The sequence below is a fragment of the Parasteatoda tepidariorum genome, chromosome 4, assembly GCF_982258835.1.
Source record: "Parasteatoda tepidariorum strain Cologne lab strain chromosome 4, Ptep-v5.0, whole genome shotgun sequence".
NCBI classification, from domain to species: domain Eukaryota; kingdom Metazoa; phylum Arthropoda; class Arachnida; order Araneae; family Theridiidae; genus Parasteatoda; species Parasteatoda tepidariorum.
The window spans coordinates 118,918,160-118,935,653 of record NC_141758.1 but is presented as its reverse complement, the minus strand read 5'-3'; the positions used below and the strand labels follow the sequence as shown (position 1 = coordinate 118,935,653).

General features: G+C 28.8%; 1 protein-coding gene across 7 annotated transcripts in view; it reads right to left on the bottom strand.

Moving 5' to 3' along the window:
* Positions 1–17,494, bottom strand: part of LOC107452876 (puratrophin-1) — a 388,240-nt gene that overhangs the window by 16,125 nt on the left and 354,621 nt on the right. For all 7 annotated transcript variants that reach the window (XM_087161971.1, XM_087161969.1, XM_087161972.1 and 4 more), the window contains 7 exons: positions 16,428–16,613; positions 12,742–13,247; positions 11,919–12,038; positions 11,485–11,563; positions 8,552–8,725; positions 3,696–3,785; positions 2,277–2,423 (listed from right to left, as the gene is read on the bottom strand). In XM_087161971.1, the coding sequence (XP_087018097.1) occupies positions 2,277–2,423; positions 3,696–3,785; positions 8,552–8,725; positions 11,485–11,563; positions 11,919–12,038; positions 12,742–13,247; positions 16,428–16,613 (1,302 nt within the window). The remainder of the gene's footprint in view (positions 1–2,276; positions 2,424–3,695; positions 3,786–8,551; positions 8,726–11,484; positions 11,564–11,918; positions 12,039–12,741; positions 13,248–16,427; positions 16,614–17,494) is intronic.

Sequence of the window (17,494 nt, the reverse complement as noted above, 5' to 3'; positions counted from 1 at the left end):
TTTTTAAAAAAAAGATAATTTGAATTCGAGGGTCATATTAACATTGTATTAAAAACATTGGAAGTTTAAAAATCTTTTGAAAAAAGACGGGAAAACAATTGAAAATCCAGGTAATCAGAAGCTACTAGCAATTTTTGCTACTGCATTTTTCTGTAACTAGTAATTGTAGCATTTGTTTTTTTTTAAACTAGCAATTTTCTAGTTCATGAAATCGCGCCCACATCATAATATAAAGCTTATTATGATAATAGGTAACTGCAAAACCTGAATTCATCAAATAAAGTTAAAGTGTTAGACGTTAAAACAAATCATATCTAGTTTTATTAGTGGTATAAGAAACTCAATTTTTTTTGTAACTAACCACAACTACTTCATTACAATTGTAGTGAACTACAACCATTTCTTTTAAAATTGCAGGGATGAGAGTAGTCAGAAAGTAAAAAAGAGGAAATCCAAGAACATATGTATATATAAAATATATAAAAATCGCACTTTTTTTTTCAAATTTTTGTTTAAACTTGTAATCTATGTGATTATAAATCCTGATATGAGGCTTTTAAATCATGTGAATATGAAACTCTACATCGAATTTAAAAAATGCGAAAATACAAATCATGATGCGTAATTTTTAGATCAAGATGCATAATTTTAAAATCGCGCGATATTACAACCGCAAAAACGAATCACGACATTGGATTTTGAAGTTTGCGTAGCTACATAGGGTTTTAAAAGCTCGTTAATACAAATCACGATATTGGTTTTTTAATCTCGTAAATAAGAATCGCAATGTACAATATTTAAATGGCCTGAATAAGAATCGCAACGTTCAACTTTTAAATCAGGTACATACGAAAATCGATGATTGATATTAAAATCGCGTCAATAAAAATCGAGATATTTGCAGAGTCTGGACTTCTGATTTCTGAAAGGCTTGTTTGAATTGTTTTTTGTTTACACAATAAATAAAAATTTACAAGATTAATTGAATGAGCAAATAAATATTTTCACCACAAATCCACCTCTATTTTTTTTTTCGCTTTTTTGTTTGCTTTCTCTCCAAAATACAAGAAGCAGCGACGTCTAAATTACGAAAATACGAGCTATCCCGCCGACGGATAAAAAATACGGAAAATCTTATTTTCTGTTTTTCTTTGAAAATCGTAAATAAATATAATAATTTGATTTCAACGACAGAATTTAAAAAAAAAAAAAAAAAAAAAACGGGATATTTATAAATGAATAAAAAAAAAACCAAACTTTTAGAGAATCTGAGTTTTTGATAAAAAGGCTGAAATTCGAGAGACAAAAGCGAAAAAAATCTCATCCCTGTATAAAGGTCAACCAGTTTTATCAAAAGGAAATGATTTTTAGAGAAACTTCAGAAGGAGGAATGAGGACTTCAATAATTTCGCTCAGAGGAAAATTAAATTCCTCATAAAATATTTTAACTTGTGCAAAAAAAAAAAAATTCAGCTGAAATTAGCGGAAAAAATGGAAAAATCTGAGAAAAAGCGGAAATCCGCGAATCCGCGGAAGAATCTCATCCCTGAAATTGTAAACTATGTTCCTAATGTTGTCACTATTTTTAACTACTAACCTATTTTTTTTTGAGTAACAAATTTTGTTGAACGATTCATTTACATTTATGTACAAAATTAACGAAAAAAAGAAAATTGAAGGAAATTTTTTTTTTTTTTTTGTTATTAAAATTATTTGACTTCTTATGTTTTTTTCTTTCAATCTTTAACCTTTTATGCCTTTAGCAACACTGAATATTAATTTTAAAAAATGTTAGAAAAATCATCAAAACTATATGGTTTAGTTAAGATTTTGAAATTTAAGAGTAATATCATGGGAGAAACGCTTTTGTATTTTGGTAATAAGTGTTTGTATTTTGGAAACATTTTCTTCAAAATGTAAAACTCCATGATTTATTCTAGGTTCACCAGAGTTAACTTTACTCTAAACTTTAATATACCATTTGAGATGATTGTATGGTATAGGCATCCTCTTAAGTAAACTTAACGGGAGAAAAAAATGAGTAAGTAAAATACATAAGGGGTTGATGGACTTTAGTACCATTTGAACCAGATTCCATAAATTAGTGGCATTTAAACCTAGCATTTTACTAAACTGACGTTAAAGCAAATGCTTTTTTTGCATTACTTACTACAAACTATGAAAAAATTAGTAGTGACTACAATACTTTGCAGTTGTTACTTGTATCTACCACTAAGCATTTTAAATAGTGTCTCTAAAACAATAAAAACAAGTACCTTTAAGTTGTTATAATGTTCACTATTAATTTGTGGACATTCTTTGATAAGTTCCTTCAAAAGGAGTGCATATTTTCCTATCCGCTGCACTGGTTTCAATAGATAGCTTGCTAAATTCATTTTGTCTCCAAGCTCTTGTTGCTTCTCCTGCAATAAAAATAAATGACATCTCTTTTGTAAAAAAAAATTTTAAATCTTTTTTGCCAAAGATATATGTGACAAATATTCAAAAAATGTACATTAGATGTAGAAATGATAATCTAAACCAAATTGTTGATCCAGAAAGGTTAATTTAAAACCACACATTCCTGGTGAAAAAAAAATAGCATGGATAACCACACTGTTTTTTCCAATGTAATTAAAATAAATACAATATTAAAAAGAAAGCATTGAGATGCATTGCAGGGTTGCTACTAAAATAGATGATTTTACAAAACAAAATTGACTTTTAAGAATAATTAAAAACAGAGATGGTTGTCCTAGTAAATTAAAATGATTCTAAAAAACTTTCAGGAGTCATGTAAAATATTAATAAATAATAATTACAACTAAAAAATTATACTGTGCATAAACTTAACTAAAATCGCCACTACCAACAGTTATAATCTAAATAAGTAATCATTAAATTTTGATTCATTGAAAAATTGCTTGACGGTTCTTAATTTTTTTTTTTTTTTCATTTGAGTTCCAAATCATAGCAACTTAAAAAAAAAGTTTTTAACTGGTTTTAAAGATAGCCTTTACATAAAAGTGACGATCATGAAATATTTTTGGCTATTTATACATAAAACTGCCAAATTTTTTTTTTTTTTTAAAGCTTTTAAACCTCAAAATTAAAAATTAGCTGTTTGGGGTTTAAGAAAGTATCAACTTTAAAAAAAAATTCAGAAATTTAGGAAAATTATTGTGGGACATGTGCCCCTTCCCCTAGGATGCTATGCCTATGGATTAGATGGAAAAGAAAAATATGCAAGTTTAATACTTTAGAAATAAAAATAAACTATTTAATTATTAATTCAAGTACAGTTGTACTTATTTTTTTTAAAAATTTCCTATTTAAAAATAAAGCAAAATTCAAATTGTGAATTATTTGGTTCCTTGTACCCACATGTATGGTTTGTTCTGAGAAATTCATAGCAAATAAAATCAAAAGAGCAATATTTGCTACTTACAAAAGTATTTTATACTTAAATGATGTACAGTAAAATATGTTTTCTTTAATTTAAAGAATCCCAAGACAAAAAATTACATAATGGTTTCAAGTTTTCATATCCTAAATAGTTTTTCTTTATACTATCTATTAAGTGAAGAATGAATCTTCTATTGTTTTTACATTTCAATAGTGATTTAGCGAACAACAATGTAAGCTAATACACTACTTAAAAAAGTACCTTACTACCTTAGTATTTAAAAAAGTACCTTAAAAAAGTTGTTTCCATATTCTGCCATCAAACTATCTGATTTAGGTTTATTCTTATTGTACAATGCATACAAGTAGAATTGGCTTTCCTGAAATAGAGAGAAACTGATATTATTAAATATACAAGTTGACACACAGTTTGAATGCATAACAGAAGCACACACTGAATATACAATAACACATTCTACAAAATAGTTAAACACAAATTCAAATGCTGTAAAAATTGTCAACCACTTCTTACAAGCTTTTTTTCTAACAATACCAAATTAATAGATATGTAACGATACATAAGTATTGCATGGCTTAATTTAAGACTTTCTTTATGATAGATATAATATAATGAGGTGTAGTGGAACAGCCAGAAAATTTTTTCAGAGGGATTTATGGTTTTAAAATCCATAATTTTATAAAGATTTAAATTTGAAAAAAACTTTCAAACAACAAATATTTTCAACTATAATTATTGAACACTACTTACAAATTAAAAAGGAGAGGAAGCTAGTACAGATAATGTTAATGAATTTTATATATATAAAAAAAAATACTAAACATCATTTTAAATTTAAATTGAACTCAACTGACTTAACTGTTTAATTTTTTTATAAGCCTCATACTTTTCTTTTAAAAGTTGTTTGCGTGTGTATATATATACATACATATATATATATATATATTTAATTATTATAATTTGTTTTTTTTTACAGTTACAAGAAATGTAATCCTTTTCATTACTCATGGAGTTCCTAATCGCTGTTCTACTTCAACCACTTATTGCTACACCAATTTTATTGCATCAGTTTTATAATGTTACAATTCATTACCATGAGATATTCATATGATTCAAATTTCTTTTCCAATTTATTGGCAGATGATTTAATTCTTAAGATTATTTCTGGGAAGGGTTTTAACCACCGAAAGTTTTTCCTTGACATACCATTGCAAGGAGCTATTTTATCTTTGTACAAAAGTAATTGTCAGCAAATTTTTTATTTCTGTATAAGATGTTAGCAGCTTCTTCACAACAGTGTTGGCAAGGGTTTAGATACAATGGTTATAACCAAGCTTTTTACCATCTTATCCAAAACCCTTCTACCAACAGTGAACAATTCTGCATCACTTCATTTTATAGAAGTTTCATTTATGTAATACCAAAATTTGTTAAGATTATAATAAATAAAATTATAAAAAAAGGAAATTAGCAATAAACTATCAAACAAAATAAATAATTCATTAATTTAACTATTATTTAAATGTAGTGTGGGCCTGGACAAGCCAGGTTGGCAATTACCACAGAACCTAGGGCAAATTTATAATTTTGTAAGGGAAAAGAATTTTCCTGATCTTTAATTCCTTTATAACCATTTGCATCTCCTTCATTTGACCTAGAGTTAAATGATAAGTCCAGTTTTTCGAAGCTTGTTGAAGTTTTTTGAACTGACATATCTTACTGGCATAACTTAAAGAGTATTAAATAAAAAATATGAAATTTTGTATATTTTTGGAAGAAAGTTTAAGGAAGATTTTGGTATCTAAATGGCATTGATACAGTAATTAATTTTTGAATTATTTCATGTCCATAATAAGGAGGGAGGTGCGTTATAAGTAAAATTTTTTTTTTTGTTGAATCATTTAATTCAGTTTAGTGAAAACATTTAGAAGGAGAATTATAATATTTTTTCCTGTAACTTATTCTTATGTTCGAAAATGAGTAAAAAGTGTTACATTGTATAAATTTCTAATTAGTCTTGAAGCAATATTTACAATGTTTCAATGCAAAGGAAAAACCAATCTTAGTTAAATTATTTTTTGTGGGAATGTACACTTATGACAAAAAATAAAACAAAAAATAAACTTTTGATTTTTTTTAAAGTATGAAATTAGATTCACAGTTAAATTTTAAAATTTTGATGCTTTCTATATAATCCTAAAAGAGTTAACAAAATATTTGGATTTTTTTAAAATTTTTTGACAGATACTAAGTCAAATATTCTGCTCTCATTTTTTTTTAAAAAAAGGATTATTTTAATTAGAAGGATGAATGTTATAATGTTGTTGAACTAAAATAAGGAATTCTACCCATGGGTTCTTTGACAATCTGTCTGCTTTTTTCTTTCTACTTATCCTCCTTTCTCGCTTATGATGTCAGACGATGCTTTTCTATTACATTTTTAGGATACTATGATATTTTTAGTAATTTTGAAGGAATTATTTTTGAATTTTTCAACAGACATATAATTTAAAATTTTCTTTTATGTTAAGTTTGACAATTTAAATGTATTTACTACCAGGTAAAAGTAAATTTAACTTTTAAAAGTTTTCAATTCAGAATTACTAATTTATGTAGTTTTCAATTTGTTTTTCAAACCTTTTCCAATGAACTGAAGATAGCGAAGATTGCCCTAGATTGCGAAGCAATCTAAAATAAACTGAATGAGCAGTTCCGAGGATTGGCAAGCGATTTAAAATATAGGTACTGTAAAAAATAAAATATGGTATAAGTCTAAAATAGACTAGCTAAGTAATATATAGGCTCCGGTACTAAAGAAGTCCAAAGTGGCAAGAGCAAGCAAAACTATCTTAGATCATGAAGTAATATGAAACTTCGGAAGCAATTTTGAGAATAACCATTGGCAGCATGCAAGGAGAGGTGCCTCTCATCTCGCTAAGAACATAGTTCTTGGTTTTAAGTGTTCTTGGCTTACTCCTGGACATTTTCCTGTCTCATTGCATTTTATTGTTCATTATTAGTTTCTCCATCTTCCATCAAAGATATATATATAAATACAGTAGAATCCTGATTTTAAGTTTTCCATCGAACTAGTGTTAAAAAACGCAAAATATTTCAAAAAATGGAGCTGGCGAGATGAGCTACAATAAAAAAAAGTGTAATCTTTACATGTTTTTTTTTGTTTTCAGATACAACCTCAACAATATCCCCTTCAATACGGCTTCACCGTTTACGTTCATAAATGTTCCCACTCTTTCAACAGAGCAAAAATTAAGCACTTTTAAGGACTTTTTTTGAAGAAATTAAGGAGTTTTTTGAAAAATTAAGGATTTTAAAAAATAGTGTGATTGTTTATCATTGAATATACATATGCCACCACTGACAGTGCAAATTATTTACCTTCCAAAAAAAACAATAAATAAATAAAAAAAATTTTTTTTATTATAATGTTAGCACTGATATAATAGCATTAATCAACTGGCTCACCAAAGAATTACCAGGCAAATCTGCTTATCCTTAAGAAATAAAAATAATAGCGTAACAATCTTAAACTTTAAAATTTTTTTTTACATTGCAACAAAACAAATTATAAATAGTTATCAAACATTTAACTTTCTTGCTAAAAGCAAATTGTGCTTTCTTATTTAGTACCCAGGAAAAAAAATTAAGCATTTTTGAAACAATACTTGGTTTTTACCAATAAACCCCAGGTTCTTGAAGAAAAACCTAGGTGGGATGGGATTTTTCAAACACTGTTTCTTACAAATCTGTTTAATTTTTAGTACAATCATGAATTTTAAAAAATGTTATGCTTTCTATAAATTTACAGTTACTTATTACACATTGAAATATTATACAAATTTATTTAATTAGAGATTTTAGGAAATAGTTTTTGTTATGGATTCTAGTTTAATCTTTTTTTCTGTGATACTTCTTTTCTTAGCGTTTTACTTAATCCCTATAAGCAGATGCATTACTAGTAGAACTTAATTTCTTGAATTCTGTCAATTTTGAAGGTTAATGCGAGTCTTCTAATTAGGTACCTTAAAACTGCCCCCCCTTACCCCCAAAAAAGGAGTACTATCTCTTCCATGTGCAGTATTCCCCTTGTCCATGCTATTCTTTTTTTTAGAATGCTTCACCTCATAAAGTATCATTCTAGGCAAAGGGGAGAATATATTAATGAAATAACCAATATATGAATGAAAAGTCATGCTTTCTTCCCCTTGCCTGTAGCCCCCCCTACACACATTAATTTTTGTCTCTCTAAAATGCTTTACCGTCGATGCATGGCCTACTTCTAAGTGTTAAAAGAAATTCATTTTGTTTAAAAAAATTGTTCCTATCAACATTATAATCAAAATTAAGGACTTTTAAAAACCTTGAACCAAAATTAAGTACTTTTAAGGGCCCTTATTTTCAAAAATAAAAATTAAGCAGTTTTTAAGGACCGTGGGAACCCTGATGTTTCAGAGCATTTATACTTTCAAACTCTCGGTCATTTGTGGGTATATCTTCTGATATTTTTTGCTCATCTTCATTGTTTTCATCAATATCATCAATTCATCAATATATCGTATTGGGATGTGTGTTACAATCTATATCCATGACATCGACTTTGGAAGATCTTCAGCCCCTCAATTTTATTCCAAGGGTCCAATGATCTCGTTGGACAATGAGAAACAATTAACTCCAAGCAACATTATTGAACCCATTCGACATTTATTCAATGTTGTTAAAATCATGTTCAGATTTTCTAGAACATTAATTTCTGCTTCAGAAGCATTTTGCAGGTCACTGGAATCAAGAAGAAATGATTACCCAACCAGTTAATTAGTGTAACGTTCTTTAAACGATTGGATTATTGCAAGAATCAAAAGGTTGAAATTTGCTACAAAAATTCAACTTGCAAATTTTACAATTAATTTAGGCCGGGATAGCCTAGTTGATAGAGTGCTTGGATCTTGTTCGGGACATAGTGAGTTCAAATCCCGCAGCCCGAAGAATCCCCGTGTATTAAATGGTGACTGCAGCAAATTTTTCAAAAAGAAAACTTCCAGTGAAAAGTGGTTAAAATGTGTTTATTCAATCACTAAAAAGTTTTGATGTTAAAAAGCTTTTACTTACATGTTTTAGGAAACATTTCCCTATAGAATATGGGTCTGATTCACACTGTTCAAGCTCTTGTAAGAAATAGCAACTGTGGAACTCAAAGATTTTCTCAATGTTACCAAATACTACATTTCTTTGACTGCGCAAAGATTGGCAAACATCCTTAGTCTGAAGCATTGGTACATAATTCTGAAAGAGGGAAAAAAAAACGCATCTTTTCAGAATTTAAATATTGAAAGACTATTTAGCAGAATGAAAGAAACAAAAGTGGTATGAAATATTATACTCATTTGTTAAACGGATATTTAAAAGTTCTATATGTTTTAATCATTTTCTGATGGTTACATTTACATGAAAAGTGATTTTGAAAAGTACAAAACAGTTAATTCAACTATTTGAATGGATTTGGGTACAGCATAAAGCAGTGCTCCAAATTAACGGTGAACTACTGATCTGGGACCAATAAAATGAAAGACTAAACTACCATAAATTACGGGTGTTTTCCTAATATAGAAACTAGTATAAATAGAGGATATACTACTTTAGTCTGTTTTCGTGTAAAATCATATCTTTCATCATAATTGTGAACATTACAAATTCTCTATACTTTAAACTTTCCTTATTCAATTTAGATTTAATATGTTTATAAAAAACATATAATTAAAGTCAAGCAAAAGGAAATGAGAATGTAATATCTTTGAATTACTGTCCTTTTGGATCAGTTCAACTCTTGTAAAGTATCAACTATGAAAAAATCAGCTTGATTTATTATCTAACCCAAGATTAATCTAGAACGGAGTTCTAGACTAATCAGCCATGGTCTGTTTTGGCAAATATGTGAAAATGAGGCTTTGATTTTTGTGAGAAAAAAAAGCACAAAACCATGTCTTTCAAAGAGTTATAGTTTTAAAGTTATGAATTGATGATGTATTTGACTATGTTTTCAAACAGAGAATTTTGTGAAAAATCCATTTTCAAAATACAAAATGTTGAGAAGGATCAATTAAAATAAAAATTGTGGCGAAGGTGCAAAATAAAATATTTTATGAGGGGTTCTTTAAAGCAGTGGTCTCCATGGGGCCTTATCTCGAGAACTAAAAGTGAATCAAAAATTTTTTTTATTAATTCTATGAAAAAAATAATTTTTAATAATTATTTGTTATTATTTTATTTAATAAAAGTCGAAAAATTTTGAATTGTAAGTTAGATAAATTTTTACATCAATTAAAAGAATGTAATTTTATATGGAAAAATACAAAATTTGAGCAGAATAAGTCAAATAGTTCTTGCAAAATCGAATTTTAAAAAAGCGGCATTTTTAAAATTCGATTTCTTAAGAACTATTTCCCCGACTTCATTCAAATTTTGAATTTTCCTTTGTAAAATTACTTTCTTTTAAATGATGGAAAAAAGTTGTACACTTAACAATTCAAAATTTTTGAGACTATTATTAAATAATATTGAAAAAAAAAACACTAAATATTTAGTAAAAGTTTTTTTTTTGTGTAGAATTATCTTTTGGTAAATGAATTTTATAATTATGTGCAAAAATTTTTCAATTCACTTAAAAAGTAAATGGGGAAATATACAAAAAATAAAATTAATAATAAGGGTTTCAATCTTCAGATCATTCTACTGGGATCATATTTCCCAGCAATTACGCCTTATATTCTGATAGTCAGAAATCCGAATCTGTTGGAAGAAAGTACGTGTGTTCAGAGAAAATAGGTTTTTGTGTCTGAGTTCGTAACTTTTTTCTTATTGTCTGCATTTATTATTTAGCGTATTTAAGGTCACCCCATTGAACTATTAAGACTGCCACCTAGTACATTTAAATCCAATGATTAGATCAAAGGTTATTCAGGTTGTTTCGTTTATTTATTCTGGACATTGCACGTAAGAATGTCTATTAGTAAACAAAAGTTACATTAAATTTTTTAAAATTCTGGTCTAGTAACACTTAACTCAAAAATGTTAAAACTACCCAAAAATTTTAAAACCACTAAAATTGTAAAATTATTTGCTTCTAAATATTCACCAATAACTACACTATTTTTTAAGCAATGAAAAGACAAATGCACCGACAATTGCTAATATGTCGCTTGACTAAAAATGGAAATTCGCTATTTTTCAAAATGTTAAATATAATTAATACTAATTGTTGAGAGTGCAGTGGGAATTGTCCCTTAAGGTCAGCTCATGCTTGTCTGGAGTGTAAATATAAAATGAATGATGAGAGATAAGTTTGCTGAGGCATTCAGAACATTTAGTTGTCGAAGTCAGCAGGATGTCAGTGACTGTGGACTAGTTGCACACCAAAGGGATCTAATCAGTGCTGGATTACCCATTATGGTTATTATTTATAAGTATTATTATAGTTTATGTATTATAAGATTTATCAATGTTTTTTAAGTTCCAATTTGTCATTTAGATTTTAAACGAATCAAGAGTGAGCAAAGAAGCGCCATGTTTCAAAAACGATTAGACATGTCAAGTTTGATGTTTATCGAATCAGATGTTCTCTGTGAAATCATTATAGATGAGTTTATTGATCGCAAGAGAAGAAAAAAAGATTTTTGAATACCAATTTTATAGTAGCTTTGATTTTGTAAAATGTAAAAAACTCACATTTTTTCAACATAAAATTTCACATTTTTTCAAAATTTTTTGATCATTTTTTAGTTTAATTTAACAAAATAAAGTAAAATTTAATTTATTATTATTTATTTTCATTTCAAATATGCTTTCTTAATTGAAAAGATGTATAAATACTATTATATTTGAATAAATAAAAAAACATATGAGAAAAAATATTTAATCTAAGGGCCCCAAAAATTTGAATGGCCTAGGGCCCCACGTACGCATAATCTGGCACTGGATCTCATTAGATGAGAAATTTATTAATTAAATAAAAAGTCAGGTATAAAATTAATGACAAAAATAATTACCTCAATGATGTATGCTAAGGACTTGACATAATCTCGTTCAGTTTGAATCATTTCCCTCACAATCATCATCAGTATTCGACTGAAAAGGTAATAAATAAAAACTCTAAAAAATTGATGCACACTTTGTTTTCATAAAAATTTGAAAAAAAAAAAAATGTAATAAAGACATGTAACACATAAAAAAAAGCCAATCATAATGGCACACAAAAAATCATGTATACAAAGACTGTTATTATTAAAAATATTTTCACATTTTCAAATTCTAATTGACCATAAAACTTTTCAACCTACAGAATACCCAGAAGAGAGGAATCCTGGAAACTGCATAATTTTAGAGTCAAGTACTACTTTGAAATATAAAATTTAAAAGCAAGTTCAGATAAAAAAAAATATCTGCAAATACTATAGTTGAATTAATTGGTATGAATCCATACTTATTCGTGACATTTTCTAGGGGCGACGATTTTATTGAAAGTAGTTCTTCAAAATCGGAACAAGATGCACATCTCGTTAGATGAGCAGGCTTCTCTAATTCGTCCTGTTTCGATCCAGTGCTGTGAAAAAGGCAAAGACTATTTTTAGATAATGAAAAAGAAAAGAATATAAAAATTTGTTCTGAAACCCAAATGCATATACATTTAAATTTTAACAAAATTTTGCGCATAAAGATAAAAACAAAAGATGATTAAGAAGATGTGGCTGATTCAACTTATCTAAATTTTACATAACTAAAATTAAATAATTAAAATTAGATAATGGAAAAGAAAAGAATAAACAATCTTGTTCTGAAACCAAAATGTTTATAAATTTAAATTTTAACAAAATTTTGTGCATAAAGATAAAAGCAGTGGAGGATTAAGAAGATGTGGCTGATTCAACTTAAATGATTAAAAAAATTGTTTACATGTGTAGAAAGGTAGAAATGATCCCATTACTGTCAAGTTGTCTTTAATGTCATTCTTACTTTTATGATATTTCACCATATCTTTCAAATAATTCAAGTAAATAAAAATAAAAATATTTACACACAACTATACAATTTTTCTTTAATCAAAGTTGAATCTCTAAAAAAATTATTTTATATAATGAATTATTACTTAGCTTAGCAATGATTTAAGAGATTTTGATATAAATGAAGATTAAAAGGAAGTCTAAATTTCTTGGAATTTTATAGCTAAAAAAAAACGTTCAATCAATTTGAATGGAAAGATATTCAATTTCAAGATCACATTATTTTTTAAAGGATTGTGTATATACCTATTTTGCAATCTATAATCCTCCAGAGTTTTTTGTCTCAAAGCATCATTTTGCTCTCGTATAGCATCAGCAAATCTTTGCATCTCTTCTTCGCAAGCTCTCCAGTTACGATCTGAGGACGTTTCATCGTTCAGATTGTCGCCAGTGAGAGAAAATGATCTCGAAACTTCTCCGAGATAATCTCTCGAGCGTGCCAGCATCATTTCCTCCGTCAGAGATCCTCTCTTAGCCATCGCATACTGAGATCGATTCTGGGGGCGCCGCCTCTGCCCCCCTCCGCTCGGACAAGAACGGTAGCTGCTCGGAAAGGACGTGTAAGAGCCAGCTACAGAATCGCAATTGAGGTATGTTTGGGACGTGTTTCGAGAAGGATTCCAGAGACATGGTTTGTTCACGCTCTTGAACCTCAGTGAGGGCTGCTTTTCCGTGTCCTCATCTTCCAAGAAGAGAATTCGCTGTCGAGTTCGAATCAGCTCAACAGTTTCCTCAAATTTAACTTTTGACGCCTGAAATGGAGAATGATCATTAATAAAACCCAAAGTAGCACCAATAATGTTTTCAAATTTAATTTTTTTAAATTGTCTGGCAGAGGGGATATATTGATCGACCATGTCAACCTTCTTCTATGTAAAGGTACCCTCCACATAGAATAGAGTTAACATGTATGATATACTAGTGAATTGGTATTATATTTCTGTAGTGGCAGATACACTACACCAGCAGACATACTTTTCTTAATTTTTTATAAAGATTTCCCGCAGTCATTATGGAAGAGTCATTGCAAGAGTGGGGTAATTTATTCAACACCTAACTTGTAATTTCTAGGGGATTCTAGGCAGGGTTTAAAAAAAAAAATTATTTCTTTTTTCTTTTTAATCAAAATGTGGGATAATATTTTAAACTCTTAATTGAAATCAACTGAGCTATTCCAAAGTATTTCATAGTGCAGGGTGCGTAGCCAAATCTTTCAATAAAAAACAAACACCTTTTAAGTACTTTTTAAGCACTTTATAGATTAACAAAGTGCAAAACATTTTTCAAAGACTTTGCACGATCACAATAAAATTACTAGTTTCTGACAAAGAACACTTTTCTTAATTATATTAGCCACCATAAAAAGATGGAGAAATTTTTCAGTTCGATTTCAGAGGGAGGAAAATGAAGCTTGAAAATGAGAAATGAGAAAGCACCTTTAAAGGCTTTTAAAAAATCAAAATCGAAATTAAGCACCTTTAAGCACTTTTTAAAAATGCTACACACCCTGTAGTATGTAACTATTCTACTTAACTATTAATTAATTTTTTCAATAACAATTCAAAAATATCCACTTTTGTCGCTTAACTATGCTAACATAATATAAAAAGAAGAACTGAATACTTTAAATATGATTTTATATTGCAAAAAACTCCTAACATTTATATTTTAGTAATACATGTTAAAGAGTGATTTCTCACTGCACTTGTCTGTATTATAAAAATGCAGTGTTTCAGAATTATGTATTAAATAGCACCATTTAGCTGCACACAATTTATAATCTTAGAATTAATAAAGTTTTTTGAAATATGTATTTCTTGTTTTCTTTAATCCATTGAATCAATACAATTTTTTTTAATATATTATATATATTGTATTTCAATGATAATTAAAAAATACTTGAAAACAATGGAATGATGAAAAGGTACAAAACGGACATGGGTTTCAGATAAAATAGTGAAAATAAGTCTTAGTACTAATAATTTAATAGAAAAGAAAGTGCAAATTCTTTTTGTCATTTAATTTAACAACATAGTGTTTTAAGTTTAATAATACAGTGTAAAATCGCGTATCCGGAATCGGTGGGACTTCCAGAAGTCCGTATTATAGATTTTTCCGTATAATACACCACCAAGGTAAACAAAGCTTAAAATGATTTAATAAACGATCTGAATCTAAGAAGCAAAAAATAAATAAACACTATTTTTAAGGGGAATAATGTTTTAGCATTAAAATATCTAATCAATCAAATATAAAATACTAGAAAAAAAAATATTATTGCTGAAAATATGGAAAACGAAAAAAATTTAACAGTTACGAAGATATTAATTCGCCATTTTGAACTAGAACGATTCAAGCAGGAAGGGGAAATTCTGGAACAAAGCTTAAAATGATCTAAATCTAAGAAGCAAAAAATAAATAAACATTATTTTTAAGGGGAATAATGTTTTAGTATTAGAATATCTAATCAATAAAATATGAAATATTAGAAAAAAAATATTATTGCTTAAAATATAGAAAACTAAAAAAAATTGACATATGAAAATAATAATCCGCCATTTTAACTAGAATGATTCAAGCAAGAAAAGGAAATTCCCTTCATTCATTAAGGTGGGTAGGTGGAGGAAAAAACTTCATTTCCTCCTTATTTGTGAAAGAAAATAAGTGTAAAGAGGAGATCATTTAAGTTGAGGGTGGGGAAGTAACAAATTATTGTTTTCTCTCCAATCATTGGCTATCAATCAAGCATAAAGGCGGGACACGCTGATCGGGTTCTCTTCATTTTTTCTTTTATGACTGAAAGAATCTGCTAAAGAAAGAATGTTACCCCCTTTCCCCCGCCTCCTAAATATTACATGGTATGGGGAAGAACGAATGTTTTGTTTCTCAAGGACGTGTATCTTTTTAGACCTATTCAAATTTTCCATTCTGACTCCCCCCACCTTAACGCTTGCCATGTTTACCCTTTTCCACAGTATTTCTTCTTTCAATAAAAAGGTTCCAGGAAATGCCTCTTTTACTAGCCACCTGCATGGGAAAGGAGGGGGGGGGGAGGAGACTCAGTTGCGGTCTTTTGAAAACAAATCTCCCTCTTTTTCCTACATTCGAAGGGAGGAGCGTCACTAATGGTCACTCAATGGTCTTGGTAGATCTTCACTTCCCCTTTCTGGTGATTTATGGGTTCGATGCATAAATCAGAGGTTCAGTGCAAGCTAGAAAAAGAGAAAATGTGTCAAAAGATCTTTTTTTTTTTTTTTTTTTTTAGGAAAGGGGAAGATGGAAAGATGTTTGTTTACTTTGATTGTTAAAAAGTGTCCGGGAAATCGACCCTTCTGGGAAAGGGACGTCCGGATATGGGACGTTACACTGTATCAGAGTTTGTAGTTTCTCTGAAATTTTTGATTTTTCTGATAAAAACGAACACAAATGCAATTTTATAAAGTAATTCGGGATTTAAAAATAGTATATTTTATTATTCTTTTGCAATATAATTTGCTGTTATTGTGTTTAAGTAGATCATATTGAACTTTTTTTAGTTTGTTGTTTGCCTGTTTTAAAAGAAGTCTAGCACACGTATACTGTAAGAAAAAAAAACCTGGTTTATTCTTTACACTATTAGGATGTATGCTATATGCTTATTACTATAATGCAACATTAAATGAAATTAAAGGACAATATTGCAAATGAATTCTTCCTATTTTTCATTAAAATAGTTTATTTAATATAAATAATGCATTTTGATAATATTACAAAAATTGTTATAATATAAATTTGTAACAATAATAAAATAAAAATTTAAAACATGAACCAAAAAGTAAAGTATAAAACTTAAACAAGCACTTCATCACGTTTCGGTATGACCCCATCAATTGTTTGAATACATTACAGCAACACTTGTAATCTAACTAATAGAAGGGTGAAAGCAGACATACCTGGCACTGTTCCAGCAGAGAGGGGTTGTTTAGCCTGTTTGCCAGCTGCAGCATTTCCTCAAAGAAGTCATCCTCTAGGTAAGGATGCTCCTGAAGATAGGATCGCAGCCTTTTAGAGACAGAGTCGGTCAGGTCTAACTTCAGGTGAGAAACAAACCTCATAGACTCTAGGCACCACTCGTATGCCTGCAACATGTTTTTATTAACATCTTCTTAAAAAGATTATCATACACTCATTTGTTTGTTTCATGATTTATGGCAACAGAAAAAAAAATGTTCCAACGGAAACTTTTTGTAATTTTATTGCTCAATTTTAAAATATTTCTGAATTACTGCATTGTTTCAGAAAAGATTCTTTCTTAGAATAATGCTATGAGGTAATGAATAAAGTTATACAGTCAAACCCAATTATAGTAAACCTTCAAGGGACCGAAATTTCGGTTCACTATAACCAAGAGTTCACTATATCGGCACTACAAACAACTTTAACTCCTTTTTCCGAACTGCTCCCTTTTATGACACATTATTAAAATAAATGACCCAAAAAAAGAAATATAAAAATGATTAAACAATATGTAGTAACAAAATATGTGTTAACTTTCATTTTTTATGACACTTCGTCTTCAGTACAAAAAATGTAGGGATGGCCTTTATTTAGGGATGGGAAACTGAGATAGAAGTAGCAAACAAGAAAAAATGCTTCTGGCTACATTTCACACAATAGACGGTTTTGAAAATTGTTATATGTATTTTATATGGAAATTTCAAAATTACCAAAAAAATTAGTCAAAGACAGAAAAAAGTTAACAATAATCAATTTCCCCTCTTATTTTGGCTCACTCCATCCACAATAAATAATATTATATGTGTATAGCAAGGCACGGAAGCGAACATTTCGTTCACTATAAACAATGTTCACTATAGCAGGGTTTGACAGTAGTTATGAGGAGCAGCCAAATGAAAATGTAACACTCACTGTAAAACACATTCCTTGCCAAGTTTGCAGTGTTACATAAAGATAAGGTTGCAAGGTAGGAGAAATGCAATGTCAAACCCCGAAGGTTTAT